This window comes from Branchiostoma belcheri, unplaced genomic scaffold, assembly GCF_001625305.1.
Source record: "Branchiostoma belcheri isolate BF01 breed outbred unplaced genomic scaffold, Haploidv18h27 scaffold24, whole genome shotgun sequence".
In the NCBI taxonomy this organism is placed as follows: Eukaryota; Metazoa; Chordata; class Leptocardii; order Amphioxiformes; family Branchiostomatidae; genus Branchiostoma; species Branchiostoma belcheri.
Window position 1 is genome coordinate 385,424 of NW_017803843.1, and position 19,826 is coordinate 405,249.

The window sequence follows — 19,826 nt, forward strand, 5'->3', positions numbered from 1 at the left end:
CACATTACCAGGCCCTTTTACTGTAATTCTTTTGCAAGACGCGTTTAGTAATCCCCACTTACTTTGTAAACAAAACATAAAGTAAGAAAATCATTCGCATCCCCCCTTGATATAATGGAATCATCTAATTTTAATCCCCGCAGACTTTTAACCAATCAGATTGGCGTAATTTTCAGCTTCATCCCCAAGCAGCTCATTCCGATCCGCACATTCTCATCACAATTACGCAACGCTTAATTGGTAAACACCGGTGTGTTTTAAACACTTGAGTACCTGCCCATTGTAACATTACCGCAAATTGTAACGGGATCTGCCTGGCATGAATGGGAAAGGTGTCGCCGAGGTTCAGGGGAAGCCAAAGGATCTCTTGGTTTTCGCGCGTCAATTTGAAAACGAGGCTGGCGCTACCATAGCAACGCATGTAAACTACACCTGACCGGCTTACTGTAAACAAAGCTGGCGAAACAGTCCGCAGCCAAAATACGCTACAAATTGGGCCATAGTCATTGATGTATATCGGGATGAATGTTATCCATGCATAAAAACGATGCTCTACTCAAAGACAGCGGAATAATTTTGCACTTTTTGAGCCAAATTTCGATATCTTGGGGTTATTTCTTGGCGGTGATTCGGCCACCAGCTGACTGCACAACATGACAGCGTGGTGACCACGCAACACAACCTGTTTGGCCGCTCCCCAGGCCGGCGATCGAGTTCAGTCGATCATTGTCTGGAGCGTACAAAGCTGTTGATTGCACATTTACTGCACTTGAAGCACGTCATTTTGCCATTGTGGGACTTGTCTCTATACAGACCTCCCTTGGACTCGTCGGATAGGAAAGCTTTTTTTCTGGAACGTTATAATTAATTGAGGACCAGAGAGCCCGGAAGTAACTCGTAAGGACGCTCCACTGTTGATCGGTAGCACACACTGTGTTGTCCGACGTGACATACCTGCTTCAGAGAGGTACGGTAGAAATCGGACAGCCTAACTATGCCGAAAGGGAGAAAATTCGCGCCGGAGACTGACTGTGATGGAAACTGGGTGAGTTCGAATGGACTGACTTTATTTCAGACTTCACAGCGTTAGCGTTACCTTCGTATCAAAATGAATGGCAATGTTGACATTACTAGCAGTGAATTGCCCTGGCAGTAAACGTATGGTTTCTTAGATAGGTGTAGTTAGATGTGTTGCTACCTTCCATACACCTCGTCATAAGATTGGTTATTCTTCAGATTTCAGCCGAAATCTGGTAAAACTTAAGTGCAAAACCTGTGTGATTTAGTCGCGTATAGTGACACCTGTTCAGACTGCATGACTGAACCCTGGTAACTTAGCCTACGGCACATTTGCCCGTAGCAGATCTATCACCGGCTTTTCTGTAGCGCCCTTTGTTTGCGGGTGACCAAATCTCCGAGAACAAACCTGCTGCATTTACTTAAACCCCTCGGAGCTGAATCCCGGGACATTTATCACGCAACAAGTCAACACAAGCGTTAATAATTGATGAAATAACTTTCATTTTATTGATTTTGTCTGTTTGACAGGCACGTCCGCAACAAAAGTTTTCAGGCTGAGACGCTTCTCTTGACAGGAAGTGTCGCGCAGTTCTTAGGCTTTTTGGCTCTTTTACCACAACCATTGACAGTTGAATATTGACATTGGAACACGATTTTAGCCACGTAACATGTGCTATGCCTATTCCTGATACATGGCTTTTGAAAACCTCGGTACCATGTATAGTGATACTACTGTGTAGTAGATTGTGAAACGGTAACTCGCACACAAAAAAATGGCACCCTCTACCGATGCCGATGCTTAGTTTTTACATTCTTGACACTTAAAGATTAAAAGTTAGTCAAGAACTGACACTTTTTACGTAGAAGTTTCGATCGAGCCAATAAGGGAGACCCTATAACCTCCTTGATCTAGCCAAGAAGTAAACTCCTTGATTGTTCTCATGTCTTTACGTATACATGACAATATGGGTACTACAGGAACCTGTAAGGCTGTATTGAAAAGGTGTTATATACAATAATAAGGCGATTGGCTTCCTAAAACGACCCTTTGTACTTCTGAATCTGAAAGAACATTTCTTTCCACAACTTCCCATAATATTGACAAACCGCAATGTACATTTGTACTTGAGGTGGTTTCTACACGCGGTACCGGTCGTGGTGTTGAAAAGGCTGACACGTTTTGCTTATCCCATAAGTTATTAAAGAAAAGATATCCTTTTGAAAAAAAGCGTTGTTCTTTTACTTTTCCATGCCAACATGTAGCGTGACTGGAAGGGCGTAAAGGAGGTCATATTAAAAAGGCACGGTATACTGAAAGACGCTGAAGCCATGCGTGTACTGTTCTGCTTGAGGCGGCAGCCGCACGCAAACACTGTGGTTTGCTCAAATGCTTTCGCTCCCTAAACAGAGATCGCTAGTAGTTACAAAACATATACACACATGTCATTTGTTCAAGTATGTCTTCAATAATAAAAGCTTGTTTAGCAAAGTATTCCACTTCTGAGTAAGTAGTGTTTTCTCGAGCGTAACGTTAACACCATGGAGGTAATACTAATAGTGGAGACTGATTTTCAATTATTCTTCTTTCGCAGTTTCGCCACAGAACGCGAGGCTACGAGACTCCGAAGTTCCAGCGGCAGGTGGACACCAGTACGGGGCAGATGCTGACCACCCCGTTCGGTGACAGCTCTCAAAGTTCCCAGATGAACACTCCTCCCAAATTTGCCACCAGACTGGACTACGTCAACACACAAAACGCGGTGAGATATTGTGTTATGCCTTTATGATACCGGTACACATTGGTTTTAAACATTCTTTAGTTTTAAGGAATACCGGTAGCTCTCTTCCTCATGTGCACTTTTCAAAGACTTCATCTTCTTATTTGCCGGAAATAATTTTTCATTTCATGGAAGAGAAATAGCTCAAACGTTAACCAAGATTAGGGTAACTTAATGATGTACAAAGAACTAAGAAGGCAAATTTTGTGCAATGAAAACGCCCACTCTGCTTCAGACCAACAGAATCTGAAACTCCAGAAAGGGAAGAATTGCAGGTAGCTTACTAGTATCTCCAAGCAGATGTATGGATTAAAGTTTTGGTACATCATGTCAAAACATTTGGTGCATTTTTGTTCAAGAGGTGGGTGCAAAGCCAGTGAAAGGTCGGGAATATTTTTCTTGCACTTCTAACACCTCAGAGAGACTGTGCACAGCATTTCAAAGGCAGAAGTTCTTGGACATTAGGCTTCCTCCAAATCCTGTAATCAACACCAGTTTTATTTGCTACTACAGTAGTGAAGACATCTACTTGTAGATTTTAGCTTTGTCTTAAATCCATGAGCCTACTGGGCATTTCAAATCCCCCATGATAGGCTCCTGAGCTGTGGGCAGTTTAGACTCCATCCTGTTTTGACAACAGAAGTTGCCATGAGATGGGGGGTGCCTGGTGTCCTCCTCCCCTCAGTACCGGTCACTCGAGCCTGCATGTATCGACTTCAGCCTGTTTGTCTGCCCTAAAACACGAAGGCGCCCGATCCTTTACACATAACAAACCTTTGTTTTGGGGATGCATGGCCGCAAAGGTTTCTCCTCTCCAGAGAGAATACAGCATGTTTGGTGCGGCCTAATTGCTGGAAAGAAGACACCAGGTGTTGGTTCAGAGGCACAAAGGAAGAGATGACATGTTATATCCCTGCTTGTCAGATAAAGCCTGCACTCAGGTGTTTCCTCCTGAAAATTGTCACACTATCCCCTAATTCAGTACGCTTCAGCAGTGGGAATTACCTCTTTGCCTTTATATTGCATGACTGCATGATAGGTCAAGAGAGACTCGATGATAACCTAATTATCCTAAGGCTTTTGGTACCGTGGTAAAACCTTTTGTTCATTCAGTTAATAATAAACGTTAACAGATTTGGAGAAACCTTAGAGAAAAAATGTGAGTTATTATATTGCAGGATGTGGCACTTCCAATGAAAAGAAAACTTGTTCAAGTGGCACTGGCTCTCTTGTTGAAAATGCTCAAATTTCAGTTTGTTTGCCCAGCTTTCCTGGCAAGTAGGCCACCCCATTAGCCTTGTGTGAACACAAAAGAGCCAGGATGTTTGTTGGTCTAAAAAAAAATCTCCAAAATCTGGTGTTTTTTCAGACAGTGCAACTTATTTTGGCTAAGAGCAGGAAATGATAGTACAATACAATAAACAACACTATGGTACATAATACTAAGTACAGTAGTTCAAAACAACTTTTTGATCGAGACAGCATTGCCGCTGGTGGGACCCCAAGTATATGTATTAAGTACTATGTAGTTACTAGTATATAAGTGCTGTACATTACATTTCTGTTCTCTGCAGCACAAGTTATGTACTGGTACAATTCACATGAAACGTTTCAAGGATCTAAAATGTTTTGAAGTCAACCCTTAATAATTTTGCCTGTTATATTCAGAGCTAGACAGGCTTATCCAAACTCTCAGTCTTTCAAGCTGTTATGCTCTGTTCACCTGACAGTTACCCTATCAACTGTTTCTATGGGAACTGAATATTATTGGATTGCATTACAGTTTTAATGGAACAAAGTTTATGTAATAGTAAATACATCTGACAAAAGAAACAGTACAAATGCATCATTGACCTCAGCTTGCTGACAGCTTTCACAACATACATTTTTCAATGTAATACATTAATGATACTAAGGTTCGCATTCAATGACACCTGTCTGTTTGTTTGTTTCCAACAGAAGCGGTATGACCAGGTCAACCCGTTTTCCTGGCATGACAACAGGAACTCCTTCCAGGACCATGGGGAGTACTTTGGACATGTAAGCCACTTTACACAATTATCATGGATTTTCGAACAATTTCAAGCATTATGCATTGAATTTGAAGCATTTGAAGTATCAATAACAGGTATGTCCTATGTTGTTTTGCTAAAACAATCTGCAACTTTAGAGCTAGATAACCATGAATATGGTGACTAATAATATTGTGACAGTTCCAAGTTTTCATTGACATTTTTTCCCTGTAGGGTCTAGGAAAACAGTCTGTGGTTCCTGTAGAGAAGAGTCTGCACTACTCCAACAACTACATCCGCTGGACCACGCGCGAGGGCAGCCACACCGACAACCTCAGCAGCTACGCCGTGTCCTTCCGGGGTGACCGTGACACCGAGTCCCCCACCAGGCGGCGTTTCCCGCGTACGTACAGCGAGCCGCGGCAGGGTGGGATCAAACTGGACACAACCACCACTGACTGGAGTAACGAGAGCCACAGGACCCCGCTGCAGGTCATGGCATCCGCACAGGAACCCTTCTTACCACACAACCCATGGAGATACTCGTACAAGGCACACGAACAGGGCAGGAATCCCCTGTGTATGCAGAACTAGGAGGTTCAAACCTCCAAACTATTACGTACATGACTATACATATCTTAGCATGAAGAATCATACATACATGCATTATTCAACATATCTTCTCTAATATTCAAGAAATTGCACTTTTCAGTTAAACTATTTTTGAGGTTACAATCATGAACATCTGAGTTTGATCTTTTGATAAAGATGATAAAATAGTAACATATCAAAGTTTTGGATGATGACAATAATTTGAATACAACAGCAAACAAGTAAATGTTGGACATAGTGGAACAACATGAAACTAGTTACTGTATATATATATATATATATCATAATTTATGTATATGTATATAAAGCTGCTTGGTGTCAACAAATTGATTACTGTGACAAACATTATATCATTTTCAGTTGGGTATATAATGTGCATGCTATCAAAGGAATAAATGCATCAATTTTGTATCAATGGTTGGTAACTTTGTGATCCCTAAATGAGTCTGTCATTTGATCCTTCCATAAATAACAACCATGAAAAGCAGACAACTCAAAGTTTGATTTACTTGGTTTATTTCATAACTTCAAATAAGAGATTGAATGTTTACATTAGAACAGTCAAAATTAGAACTTTAAAACCTGCACATTTTCATCTTTACAAATCATTAAGTTTCTTGTTGAGCTTATTTTACTTTACCAATGGCCTACAGGAACAGTGAAAATTTGAATCATGAACCTATAAGGCAATCGTGTGCTTACACTGACATGTTACCTACAGAATGGGTACAAGATTTTGCATAGAATAAATAAGACTTTATAGATTAATGCTTAGTGTGTAGCCTGGGTTATAACACTGACAAATATTTCTGTACCATTTTTTGCCAGATTTGGCAGTAACTGGTACTTTCTTTATCATGGGCAAAGAAACATTAAAATTACATTCCACCCAGTCTTGGAAAAAAATGTTCCTCTAAAGTAAAACAATTTTCCCCATCACTCCAAAGTCACTTTAAGCTCATGTCAAATTTATAGATTATACAGAATACTTGTATTATTTAGGTACAATGGAAAAACAATGTGATCTTGGAAATGTCAAATGTAACTTCATTTTGTGTAAACTCTGGGGAAATCCTACCTACAAATAACAACCTTGCTTCCTCCGCAACAAGGGAGATACAAAATGTAGCAGGAAACCTAGGGTGGGTTTATAGTTGGAATTTCAAAATTATATTTTAAATTTTCATTCCTACCAGTGCTACCCATGACAGGGATATCGATGCCTGTTAACATCAGATGGAAGGCCATACCAACAACATAGCACCTTTGGCCTGAACTTTCTTCAGTTCAAAACTGGCATTGACATTTTGAAAATTGCTTACTTTTTGTGGGTATACATGTACGTACTATGTTATCTGATAATGGCACAATAATAATACTCTTGGCATGCTTGTACAGTTTTCAACTTATATACAGATTAGGACCACACAGGATCCTATACACATATGATTAATCATAAATTACCGGACAACAGGTCCAGAACAAATTACGGGATTGGACAATAAATCATATAAACCTTGTGAGACTCAACACATGGGTAAGTAAGCCCCTTTCACAGGTCATCACTCCCATGTGAACACTCTGTCAAACCTATGACAGTTCTGTCATGCCTCATGGTCTTGCTAAAAATACCATGACATGTGAAATAGATGAAACAGAGATGAAACAAAGATTATGTATGAGATACAAGTCACATCAAGGACATTATAGTCTGTATAATGGTCACATGTTCACTGGAGAGGGAAATGCTTGTGTTGGAAACTGTACCAATCTGCAGGCTTCAATATGAAGCATTGATGAACTCTGGGTAGATTTGGGAGAATGCAGGTTACATGTAGTACCTGTGGCTGGAACTGTCTAGCACCAACAGTAGGAAAATGACAGCCATGTTTTAATGGTGCACCTGTGATGCACATAAAATAAATATGCTCTTCAGACTATGTTTCACAACGGGTCATGGTGAATTATCTCTTGGATTCAGAACTAACTTGGTTCCTGAACTTCTTTCCATGATTCATGTATTAGGTACTGGTACATTTCCAGGTTACATGCATTAAAAGTAGGGGGAAAAAATTGGAAATTGTCAAGTTGTGTCTTGTCTGCAAAAAGGTTTTGAGATCTTTCTGAAAAAATGGGGCGGAGAATTCAATGTATTACATTGAAGAAGCCAGAGTGGTGGATGCCTTTAATACATGTATATCATTTTCTTCACAGGATATGCAAGGATTGACAGAAAATCCATTTTTCCAACTCTGTTTCTCACTTTCTGCAAGGCAACTTTAAATGAAGCAAGGAATCTTTGCAATTGCTTCCAAGCAGCTTGGCAATCAGTATCTGGTCACTAATTCACACTTCAGTAGTAAGAAGGGGGTAGCAGTGCCAATATCAAATAGTATGTTGGTTCTTTTCTATGGGTGTGTCTGTTCTATCATGTTATGTGTACTTGGCTGTGTTTGATCTACTGGAAAGGATACTGCAGGCTTCCCCCATGCAAAATTGTACCATGTTCAGTCACACTTTATATTTCCGCATAAAAGTAGCAGATATAACAAGAAACCTTCAAATTTTAGTTATATGGAAATGAAGGGAAACAAACTTTCCACCTCAACTAGGTTTTTAATTGAAATCTTCAATCAAGGAGCTTCAAACCACAGCTCCTTGCTTCAATAACTACATTTGAAACAATGTAGAATCATTGTATAAATCAACATCATTAAAATGTCTTTTTACACTGTCAGTATCAAAGTCATTGAGAACTTTTTATGCTTAACTTTCTGCAAATTTAGTAAGTGGTTACTTTTATTATGACGTAACTGGTTCATTTCAATGTTGTCTATGACAAGGCTGATCTGTTGACACCCTGCCAAAGGTGTATACATGGAGCCTACATGACAAAAACCTTCTCCACTTGGTCAATAGTGTAGGTTTCCTTGGTACGAGGACAGACCACCTTGCCTCCATTCTCAGCAGCCATGGCCAGCAGTGCCTGAAACATGGGAAAAGGAAACAATAAGCTGCTAGAATTCCTCTATAGACACAATCTAAGACCCCCACTGCCTTTCTGTAAAGGAGTTAAAGCCCTTGCTAAGTTAAGAAAACATACACTAGAGCCACACAGAAAATCCAAACCCCACCTAGTGTTAGCACGTGGTACTGCATGTAAATTGTACAACAGATATTAAAAGTACATTTTGTGGTGTGCTCTAGCACAAAAGATTCTGAAGAAAAGAAGTGATTCTTTGTTTTAAATGGAAGGTTTGAAAGGAAGTCTTGTAGGGGGCTAGCCAAGTCTCACAATGAACAAGAAAGAATTTTATAGACAAACAAACATATTGGGGAAAGAAAAACAAACAAATAGTACACATTTAAAGCTGAAGTTGATGATCAATACTTACAGTTTCTCCATAAACGTTGCCATTAGGCATCATCATGGGGGGGTTGTTCTCGTTCATGATCTGTCCGGAGATGTTACAGATGAGGCGGGACTGGGCGCAGTGCGAGAAGGGGAGGGGCTTGGCCAGCTCGTTCATCTGCTTACTGCACACAGGACACTGCGAGTTTCTGTAGTTACTCTCCGGGTCTCGGTAACAGTGGCTGAGGGGGAGTCAAGGATATGACAACTGTGGAAATAAAACTACATGTATTAGAAGTGTTTCATCTATTCAATGTATGATTTAAAACAAAGCATTTTTTGCCCTGTGTTACAATAATGCTCATCTATCCAAGAGGTTGAGAATGTTAAACAATTCTTATCATTTTCAGACCTCTAACCTTCTAAGATTCTGCCTCTCAATCTTCCCCCACCCACTTGACAATCAACTTACTCCAGACAAACAAATACTAGTATACAAAACCCACAGCTCAGCCAACCAAAACAATACTTCTTTACCCGGAAGTAACAAGTGTATTGCATCAGATTCAAGCATTTGTTTGAAAAATGTCTTTAACTTTTTTTTAAGGATACGGAGTTTTGAGAGAGGACAGGCCAGCTTGAAGAGTTAGACAGAAGACCGAGTAGTTGCTAATTTGATGAATCTTGAAATTCTCCCACTGGAACTGCTGCACCATGGCATCCCATCTAGAGGGCTCATACAAATCCTGGAAAACACAAAAAATGGAACTAAATTGTAGCAACTATAATGTACAGAGACAGTCTATATGTTTGCTCCCTTTAGAAACAAGTCTGAAATTAAATGAAAAGTGAATTCAAGACGCCAGCAGGACATTAAATAAGAACAATTTAAACTTGAGGATATCGTTGTATTCTATCTTGGCATGTACCTGTGGGTCTTCTAGACTAATTTTTTGTATGAAATGTCTCTGTGATGACTTGTAAAAAATAGTTCAAAGACAACTTTAAACTAATATACTGGTAGTCAAGTTAGTACAAAGATTATCCCTGGAAACATAGGCTGGTGTGTAACACCGAAGGGCAGTTACACCAGCTATACAGATACAGATGATAACAGATCACATTGACATTCAAACAGTATGAGGAACACTCATCAATGCAAGGGGAGGCACTGCATCGTGTTGTCTCCTCTTTACTGACTTACCTTATAAGGCTGGACCTGTGTGTCAGGGGGATAGGCCAGAAGTCCCATGATTCTTTGCACCTCTGGCATCTGTTCTGGGTCTACTTGGGAGAAGTATTTTCTAGCATGTCTGCAAAGAAAAACAGATTTAAATTGGAAAGTTAAACAAGAGAAAGTATGATATTTTGCACTAGTAAAAAGTTTTCCTTAGTACCTTAGAAATTAAGAGGGACATGATTTTGACAATGTTGTTGAATAACCACTTACTTCACGGCATCTAGTCTGTGGTTTCCTCGAACTAGCTCGATAAATTCTTGTGTTCGCAGATTAAACTCTAGGGTGCTCTGAAATGAATGGAAAAGACAAAAAAATATTTTTGAGTTAACATGAATGTCTGATTACATTTAGACTACATGTGAGAAATTCAAAGATTTTGCCTACATGAAATTTGAAAAAGAAGAAAATGTAAGCATGTTTGATATGAGAAAGTTTGATGTTTTCTCCAGTTACAGTTTGCGCAACAGAAATATGTGCATGTTCATGTTAAAGTATATATTTACCATCTTAGTGACCACTGAAGTCAGAGTAAGCTGTAGACAGATAAAATTGGGGTCAGGGTTTGCTTCTTATTTTGGAACAGGGGTAAGAAATCAACACTGGTGCACCCAAGGATAAAACAAGGAAAAAAGGAACAACATTGTATAAAGTAGGTTCCTGTTTTGGCAGAAGCATGGCAAAAAAAACTTGACTGAAGTTGTCCCATGTATGCACATGTTTATCACACATTTGCATACTCAGAACAAGGCCAGTGCTGGGTCTCCTGTCTAAAACTTGACATGTTGAAGTGGTGAACTGTTCTTCTAGTGCTGCCATAGGTCCTGACACCACCAGAACTTCTTAGACTTCTTTATGAGGTAGAAAGGAGAAACTTTCCCCAGGTAAGTAATCTGCATTACATTTAAGACCATTCTGTCCAGTTTTTTGTATAGATCCAGATATGAAACCCTGGTCTATTCTCACCTTCATCTTACGCAGTTTGGACTTGTTGTCGTGGCACCAGGCTAGACAGGGGGCAGTCTCATGCCTCTTCAGCGACTCCTCCACTTCTTTAGACACCAGGAACAGGTCGATGTTTGTGTAATCCTGGCGGCACACAACAAAAACAGACAGGCTTGAATCAAAAATTAAAATTAGGACCAATTGCAACCTGTGTAGGAGAATTGTAATTGTCTCTGGACCAGTGCCGTGGTGGAAACAAGAGACAACAGCTAAATCAAACCTACAGGTACTTTTCTATGAAAACATTAGCAAGATCATTAGCACAGGCAAAATTCACATTTCTCAAGCTGAATGTGCCGTCTTAAATCTTACATTAAATCTTACAGTAAAACTGTAGTAAATATCAAATTCAGAAGCAGACTTGTACAAATTAAACTCGAAAGATATGACTGCATTTTCCACCTCTATTCCCGAGTGCTTGGCCAGCTTGATTGCCGTGTTGTAGTAGCCACATCTCAGGAAATGTTCCACCAGCATTCTGTCCAGCCGTTTCTTCTTCCACTGGATAACCGTGCTCGGCTGGTCACTGTCGTGCAGCTTCAGGTGTTCAATCCGACGCTTGCACACTTTTGCCGAATCATCCTCGGCTAAAATGGCTTCCTCTGCCTTTGATGGTAACAACAGTTATAAGACACATTATACATGATGGGAGTGAGATTATTGTCAAGTTAGAAATTAATCTACTAGTATGATTGTTACTCTAGGTCTAATTAGCACAATTGTTTCTATAGCAAATTCTGATGGAAAAAAATCAACAAAGAAAACAGCACCTCATACACATGGACACTGGAAGGGGATGTTAGATCTATTTTTGGAGTCAGAGATCAACCTAAAAACATCTATATCTACTTAGTCTTTGCAATGATTTCTCAGCAATGATAATCATACCTTTCTTTTCAGTCCAGTCAGTTTTTCTATCACTCCATCTAGTAGCCCGACAACTTTGCCAACGGTTGCAGAACTTCCTTCCAGACATTTTTCCAGCTCGGAAGTTGCCTGCATCACATGGGACACTTCCCGGTCAATCGTCTTCTGGGCGACCCGGAACTTCTTGTTCAAGATCTCATAAGGGACCTGTCAATATGGTACACAATCTGTCGTTAATCACAATCATTATGCATACAAAAATGTAACTTCCAGGTCTATTTCCAATATACCACAAAAAGTCCACAAGTCAATCAAAACAAAGAAAGAAGAATGGTGGCATTAATGAATGAATATAATCGAATTGCAAAATAGTTATTGCAATATGTCACTGCAAAAAAAGATGACATCACATGAAAAGGAGCCAAGTGTCAAATTGTTACATTAAAAAAAAAAACTTTGTAGATTGTAGTTGTACCATGAATTCTCTAGATTGTTTTTGTTTCAATTTCAAATGTAAAACTTTCAATCCTTCCTTGTACTTTCACCCCTTTATTTGTTTTGGATCAACCTAAGCAGCTGCTAACAATTTATTTCATCTTGATTCTTGACATCATTATATAGCAGCATATGCCAAGGAAATATCCTAGATTTCTGAAACTACGAGGCATGGAGGTTGGTTAGTGCTCTTCCATCAAGAACAGCCAACCGCCTACCTACCAAAATTATGTCATTTACTAAATTTGTAATGTCACAGTATGGACACTCTTGGTCATAACAGAACTAACACTGAAAGTGATATATGATGATCTACATAATCTAAATTTTGATTAACATACATGCAAGCTAGAGTTGAAGGGATGTTTTTTTATCTGCACACTATGGAATGCAACTGTCAGTTGTTGCTGCTGCATTCCTGTTCCTGTACTGTAACTAATTCAATCCAAATGTGAAGAAATGTCACCACAGTCGACAGTCCACAAACAGAATATCAGACTCTGGGGTCAACATCAGCAAATAAAATGATGGATAACTACTGCGGTTGCTTTGGGGGGAAAGTATGGATACTGCTGGGAATAATAAACTAATCGGCGAAGTGCTAGTGGCAGTAAATAACGGAGCCTTCTTGGTTGTTCGTGCTCGGAGTTTGAAATTAGTGGGCGTGTGCGTGCGTGTTGCTTGTTGTAGTGCGCCGGCTCTCTTCTGTTGTCTGGAGGATAATAAATGCTCATCGATACTGGTGGTTGCCCTGTGGATTCTGGAAATCGACCCTCAGGGTCAGAATATCAGGGTTTAAGAAGTCCCGTTAAACCTTATTCGTGTGATTCTCGGATCTCTCTAGTCTAAGAACATTGCATCACGTAATTTATTTGGCCGCGCGCCGCGCCATGCTATGATTTTTGGGGATCCCTCCGTCGGTTGCAGAAAACGGTGAGTTAGGATCGTGAACTCCTTTACTCCATCAACATGTTTTCTAACAAAGGATAAGATTATGGATGCAAATATGTCCTAAAACGGCTAAAAAATCCACTAACCTTGAGAGACGAATGCTCGAGCGCCTTCACTCCAGACGCCATAGTTGACGGTTCCGTACTTGGAAGAGACCACTCTTAGTAAAGGGACCATTTCGTTCGATAAATTTTGCGACTGATAGTGTATCCACACTATATGATTCTATTTGGTTGAAAAACAATTTTTATAATATTTCTATGCACTTTTCCGCTTTGAAAAGTACATTTTAAGCGATTTACTCGTTAAGGTACATAGATGTCCCAAAACCGGATGACACCCCCCAGAAATAATATTCCAGTCTGATTGAATCCTGGGAGGGCTCAATAAAAATATAAAACCATTAAGTTTTATATTTCATCCCTCAAGAAGCATAAAAATTGTAAAGAATAAGTTTTTGTGGGTAAATTTTATCATCTGGTTGATATTTTTGCACATTCTTCGAGAAATGAGCAAAATCTATCGATTGACAAGCCTCGTTTTGAAACCGATGTTTGGCCGACGATCATCATATTGATCTCAGTCTTACGAGCTGTCTCCTGGTCCGGTGTAAGATTTATTTCGAATTCTGCCGTTTTCGAGCGGTTATCTGTGTGCAGGACAAGCCCCGAGAAGCGACTCCCGTCCGTTTGTTGAGGAGTAGAGCCCGTCCCCGTGGTTGCGTGCCCGGCTGGACGCATGCGGCCCATTGTCTCCGGCAGCGCGTGGTGCTAGCGGCGTGCTGCGACCAGCTTCGATTCTGCAGGGCGGCTCGAAAAAACGGCTTCGCTTTCCTGCCCAGTGACAAAGGTTAGAGTTGACATTTTAGATAATGACGAAAAATGTAAGCTGTGTATTTTTGGCACCCCTCCGTGTGTCTATTTTTCTGGCACTGCAAATCTAGGTGTGTAGCTAAAAATTTCGGCGGGCTGACCTGTGCAGTGAAAGTACTGTCACAAGTCTTACTGACGCGGCCTACTAAAATTAAGTCCAAAATAATCATATTTTTGCAAGAATCCCAAATGTTTTACTGATTATTCAATGTGTACTTAAACACGGTTTCCTTAGGTGACGATATTCCGTTTAAGTTCGTGATTCAGTGCCCGTTTTCCGGTATATTTGCGACTCACAACAATGAAATGCAACATTGTGGCAACTTCCAGTACATGGAAGGACTTCGCGGGGGGTCTCCACGTCCATGGTAGCTCTCGCTCCAATACTTTTGCTAATTTGGCTGAGGAAATCCGGACAAGTTTTCAAAATCACCTCCGAGCGGAGGCCGCAGATATTTTGTTGACGGTTAGTCTGTGTGTACGGGAGGTGTAGGAAAGGCGTGGGGAGGTGAAGCGCGGGTGTTTGGTGGGGATATTTCCGCCGGGCTCGAGGCGGGGCCGGGGCACTTTCATCCCTGATTCAGCACTATGGTCGGAGCTTCGCAGGGGGTCGGCCTGGCCATGTTGGCTGCTAAGTGCTCAAATTGAACTAGCCGAATCAGAGGTATGACATTCAAAAGTAGACACTCCTTACTTTCAGTTTAGAAGAGATGAGACCAAACCCACATGAAGTACAACCTGGGTAGTTAATTCTGGCAAGTTTTGGTGTAGTTGAGGAATGGTCGGTGGATGTGTGGGTGGGGTTTAGGTGGTTGCCCTGATTCAAGTATGTCATACTTCGCAGGGGGTCCCTCCATTGTGCGTGTGTCTGTGCAGCAATTGCTGGTGTCCATGTCAGCCTGTTGCTAGTAGTTATTTACTTATTACACTGGTTCTGTGCATGTTTGGGAAATTTGTTACAAGAACGGTTTGTTGTGTAAACATTGACATTGATTATGTTTATGATTTTGCATAGTTGGCACGTAATTGTTGCTAGGTATTTCCTTTCGTTCGTCATTTTAAAAAATTGCCAAAATGGGTAACTGAACTAATTGGCAATGATAATGTTACACTATAATGGTTGGGTAGTTCTAGTAGTAAGACTGAAATCATACAGGGGTCCAAAAATGATTTTTTTTTTTTGTTTGAACTTAAGCATAAGTAATGAGCTAACCAAGTTTGAACTCACTGCTAGAGTGTTTGCTAATAAGCACTTATAACCTACATGGCAGGTTGAGTTTTATAAACAGTGTAACTCAACAATGTACTGTTTATTTTGTTTAGGGTCAGGTCCTGGTTAAGGGGCTAGGTTTTTTTTTTTGTTAATTAGGAATTAAATAGTTGTAAATCATTGTATAACGATGCTAACATAAGGTTCATTTTGTAATGATTAGAAAAAAAATACATTTATTGTGATATATTGAAAAAATGAGGACTTCAAGGAGTCGGTAGCAAGGATAAGACAAAGGAAATTTACTTCATTTACAAAGTGACAATTCCGTAGAATGAATTGTATTTGTAGGAATTAAGAAGTTTTCCTCACTCCAGGTCTGTAGTTAACAGGCACCTTGAGTCAGTAATTGTTACTCAAAAGATTTTGGGACAGTTTTTCCTCTTTGTAATTCAGTGAACCAATTATGTGTAATAAAATATATCTTTCAAGATGTGTCAACATTGTAAAAAAGACTTCAACTTGGAAGGTGTGAGAAATATGATGCTATGCAACCTGACTTGTTGTCAAATGTAATATGTGATCTTGAGTTGCTATCACATATCAACTAGTACAACAGTGCATGTGCTAAATTAGCATATCTTATTTGATTCTGTCCAGAGAGAGTCGTTTTCTACAGTGCTAATGAGATTAGCCTAAATTTCATTACTGTCAGTGTCATATTTCTGCCCTGATTCTCATTTTTGAAAGTATATCTAATTGTTGATTGCAATGCCATAATTGTCTGGCTTTCTGTAATATTTTAAGAGTAGTAATAAGACCCTTTTAAGAGTAGTAATAAGACCCTCACATGTGTCATGTGTAATATAGATCATCTACAAAAAGAAGAGTAAGGTTAAGGTTGTTTAAGCTTTGCAAATTGACTATCAGTTTTAATGTAAAAATAGCTCTTGTTTTGCAATTTTGTTTTGACTTTGTGTTGCCTTGTCAAGGTCATGGCATAAAATGGGTGGCAACAAGGAGAGTTTAAACATTTCAGAACATATTTTTTATTATGTGCATGGAGTGAGAAGTAATGTTAATTTTACAGTGTTGTGTTGAGTTGGTTATTGTGATTGTGAAGTCATTTAGAACAGCTTAGTGCCTTCAGTGCTTAGTCAGTTAGTGTCTAGTGAGAAGCGTTTAAGTTAAAGACAGGGTAATGTGACAATTGGTACATAAGTTAAGACAGGGTAATATGACCATTGTGTAACGTTACATGTACCAATGATTGCCATTCTCTTTACACAGACCACGTCATTATAAAGCTATGATTTTTCATTTGACTGCATTTCAGTCAGCAGCAGCAGTAACTCCAGACATTTTGTGCCAAGATCAAATCGCATTGTTCGACCGGTATAACCACCTTTTGGCACAATACACCAGCATTGCAGGATGGCTGGTTATAACTTACATTACATCAAAGGACCTGTCAGTCCTGATTCACGTGACCTTTGCATATCTAACTTAGGTTGTAAAGGCGTTGGTTCAAGTTGCCCAGCCCAGTGAGGGTGCAGCACTGCGTCTGCCCCTATTTTACGTACTGATAATGAGTTTCAATCACCTAATGATAGCCTAGCAAGAAACAAATTTGTGAACACACTTAAAACGGTCCTGTTCGTGTGGCTGTTCTGTTCCCTTTTCTGAGCCAGTAGTAGGTTTTGATAATGTTCACATGCTTGTTGTCAAAAATAATTATTCATGTGTTTTCTAGATATAATTTTCTTCATGAAGTTTCAATTCTAAGTTACTCTCTCTGCTTTCTACCAAGCCTGCAGCACAGTCCCTCAGACTCAGAGCAAGTTCTAGTTGCATTTGTATTGAGCTTGTGTTTTAGCATACCTACTGTAGGCAGATTTAGGTATGCACGTATGAAATATAAACATTGTTAGCAGTAGAGGAAAAGTGCCTCTGATTGCATTTTGAAGATCAGAAGTTTTTTTTTTGTATGTGATTATGATAGATTGCAACAAAGCCATAGGTCAAGGTCGTAGTTTATTTACTGTCCTTGCTCCATGCTTCATTAATTCATATGACTGGTCCAAAAGAATGACGTAACTGTTTAGCACCACCCAGTTCAGGAACTCTAGTGACCTATGGAGAGCCACACCCGCCATTGTTCGTGAGCACAAAGTTTATTCTGTGAATCATAGTTTGTTGACTGCACCTGATACGGTGGGGAATGTCAACTGTTGGGGTCACTGGAAGAACACAAACTATGAAAAAACATAGACTTCAGGGGGGATATTACATAGCAGCCATGACTATTTGCATAATGCTGTGATGTGTAACTTTTAGTATTACAGAAATTCCTTGTTTGGAAGTCAGGTGTTGGCATCCAAGACTGCCCTGTAATGTCTTATATCACACACTAAATTGCTGAGTCACTTTCACACATATTCTTGATATGGTTATTTCTTAGTGTTCCAACTGGTCATTTTGAACTACCTGGGCCACTATCAAACTATCATGTTTGAATTTTTAGCTAGTAAAATTGGTCTATGTTACTGCATGATTCTGAGGAACGGAAAAATTTGCCATAGACAGCTGTATGTAATATATACTGTAGGCTGATTTGATCTTATGAATAAGCAAATTATGATATATTTAGCTTTTACACACACCCATTTCAGCTTTTTTCTTAGCTGCCCTGCTCCTTCGGTCTTCCCAGTCAAGTTTGTCTGTAGAATGAAAAGTTGTTGTAATACTAGTAGTAACTTGTAGGGATATAAAGGATATTCCAGTGTAGCAGGAGACACAAGCCTAAAATCCATGCCGTGCACCAAATTTATCATCATTTATTATCGTACATGCTCGCGGAAGCCTTTAGCTAGAAACAAAACAAAACCCTCTGCACTGTAACTAAGATACCATGTCCTTGCTTGAGGTCAATGCCAAATAAACAGCATCACAGGAACCTGACAGCACCAAAATACAACCTGGATAGGATTGCTCTGTTTGTTTTGGTTGTCTATCCCTCACAAGCTGTATATACATGTTTCTCAGTGGCTTCACTTCCTTGTTAACATTGTGAAGTCACATTAATTTAAAGCCCAAGTTACAGTGTAGTAGTTTTGTTTTTATGAGAAAGAACATGAGGAAGCCGAGTAATTAAGCAAATTGTATGTTATGGAAATGATTAGCCCCTACTGTATTGTTAGGCCAAATGATTATGAAAGGGGAAATTATTGTTTTCACAGTTTTAGGAAGCATTATGAATAGACATTGTCCTGGCAGTGTTGCATGCAATCCAATCTGTTTTTTTCACTTTTCCACACATACATTTTATGTACCCCATTAGAAAACAACATATAATATATTCAACCACCCTAGTGAAGTTTTTTGGCCATTGATTATAGATTGTAGACAAGGTAATTGAAAACATTACTCATATATTTTCATGAATTTTTTTCAGGATTAATACATACCCAGTTTTTGTAGCCTTTGATATGTTGTCTGCATTAGCCTTTGTAGTTTTCGGGGAAATATGTTGTGCTTATACATATGTATCAAGAAAAAAAGGCGAAGGCTTTGTCCCCAAAGCATTTGTACCTATTGGTAAGGGTTCTTCTGATCAAGAAGAATCCTTTTTTGGTTTCATGTTTACCCGGCAAAGTGAACATTGATATATGACAATTTTTCAGTTTGATAGCTGCCAAAAGACAATTTTTAGGTTTTATTGTACCAAATATAGCATGGACCAAAGAATTATGATATATATGTAACTACTAAATACTATATGTATATCAATTGCAGCAATTTCTTACCCTGTACTACTAACACATTCTCTGCCTGTCTTTCTGCCTTTTTGTTCGGATCTATACGTTTTCTCGGACCTGTTCCGTTGGAATGTCTGCTTTCTGTTTTGCGGTTTGGGTTCTGATACCACAGGGTTTGGTGCCTTTTGGACATGCCTACAACATGTGGGTTTCCTAACTGTAAGTTTCGTTCGCGCTACAAAGGCTCTGACGACCCGCGGCACTTCTACCGTGTCCCCAAGAAGCCGGCCGTGCTGCGTGAGAAGTGGCTGGAGGCCATCTGTGACGTGTAGAACTGAGGAGACACTTGTGTCCCAGGTAACATGGCATGAGCTGTATTGTGACGTGTAGGTAGAACTGAGGAGACACTTGTGTCCCAGGTAACATGGCATGAGCTGTATTGTGACGTGTAGGTAGAACTGAGGAGACACTAGTGTCCCAGGTAACATGGCATGAGCTGTGTTGTGATGTGTTCTTCCAGGGCCAAGTAAAAGTACCGGTATGCAGGTTAACTTGCATGTAAAATTGGAGCTGTGCACAAGTATTTCTGAAGTCTACAGAACGTACATTTGTCACCTCACCTGCGCTGGCATATGTAACTACTGGGATTAGACTGAC

At 39.8% G+C, this 19,826-nt stretch overlaps 2 protein-coding genes and 1 long non-coding RNA gene across 4 annotated transcripts; 2 read left to right on the forward strand and 1 right to left on the reverse strand.

Moving 5' to 3' along the window:
- Positions 1–62: 62 nt before the first annotated feature.
- Positions 63–5,685, forward strand: LOC109471139 (testis-expressed sequence 36 protein-like). The gene is made up of 4 exons (XM_019770370.1): positions 63–1,045; positions 2,613–2,780; positions 4,758–4,838; positions 5,045–5,685. The coding sequence occupies exons 1-4, from the start codon at positions 995–997 to the stop codon at positions 5,402–5,404; spliced, it is 660 nt and encodes a 219-aa protein (XP_019625929.1). The 5' UTR covers positions 63–994; the 3' UTR covers positions 5,405–5,685.
- A 1,476-nt stretch (positions 5,686–7,161) lies between these two features.
- On the reverse strand, positions 7,162–13,511 carry LOC109471138 (macrophage erythroblast attacher-like). Of its 2 annotated transcripts, XM_019770368.1 has the most exons (10): positions 13,416–13,511; positions 11,905–12,090; positions 11,419–11,622; positions 10,978–11,100; positions 10,518–10,547; positions 10,225–10,301; positions 9,979–10,087; positions 9,387–9,520; positions 8,818–9,016; positions 7,162–8,408 (listed from the first exon to the last, which is right to left on the reverse strand). In XM_019770368.1, the coding sequence occupies exons 1-10, from the start codon at positions 13,455–13,457 to the stop codon at positions 8,307–8,309; spliced, it is 1,206 nt and encodes a 401-aa protein (XP_019625927.1). In that variant the 5' UTR covers positions 13,458–13,511; the 3' UTR covers positions 7,162–8,306. The 2 variants fall into 2 exon arrangements, with proteins under 2 accessions (XP_019625927.1, XP_019625928.1); XM_019770369.1 differs by lacking the exon at positions 10,518–10,547.
- A 338-nt stretch (positions 13,512–13,849) lies between these two features.
- Positions 13,850–19,573, forward strand: LOC109471105. Its single transcript, XR_002140294.1, has 3 exons — positions 13,850–14,178; positions 19,413–19,490; positions 19,560–19,573. It is a non-coding gene; the product is annotated as an uncharacterized LOC109471105 (long non-coding RNA).
- Positions 19,574–19,826: the final 253 nt, after the last annotated feature.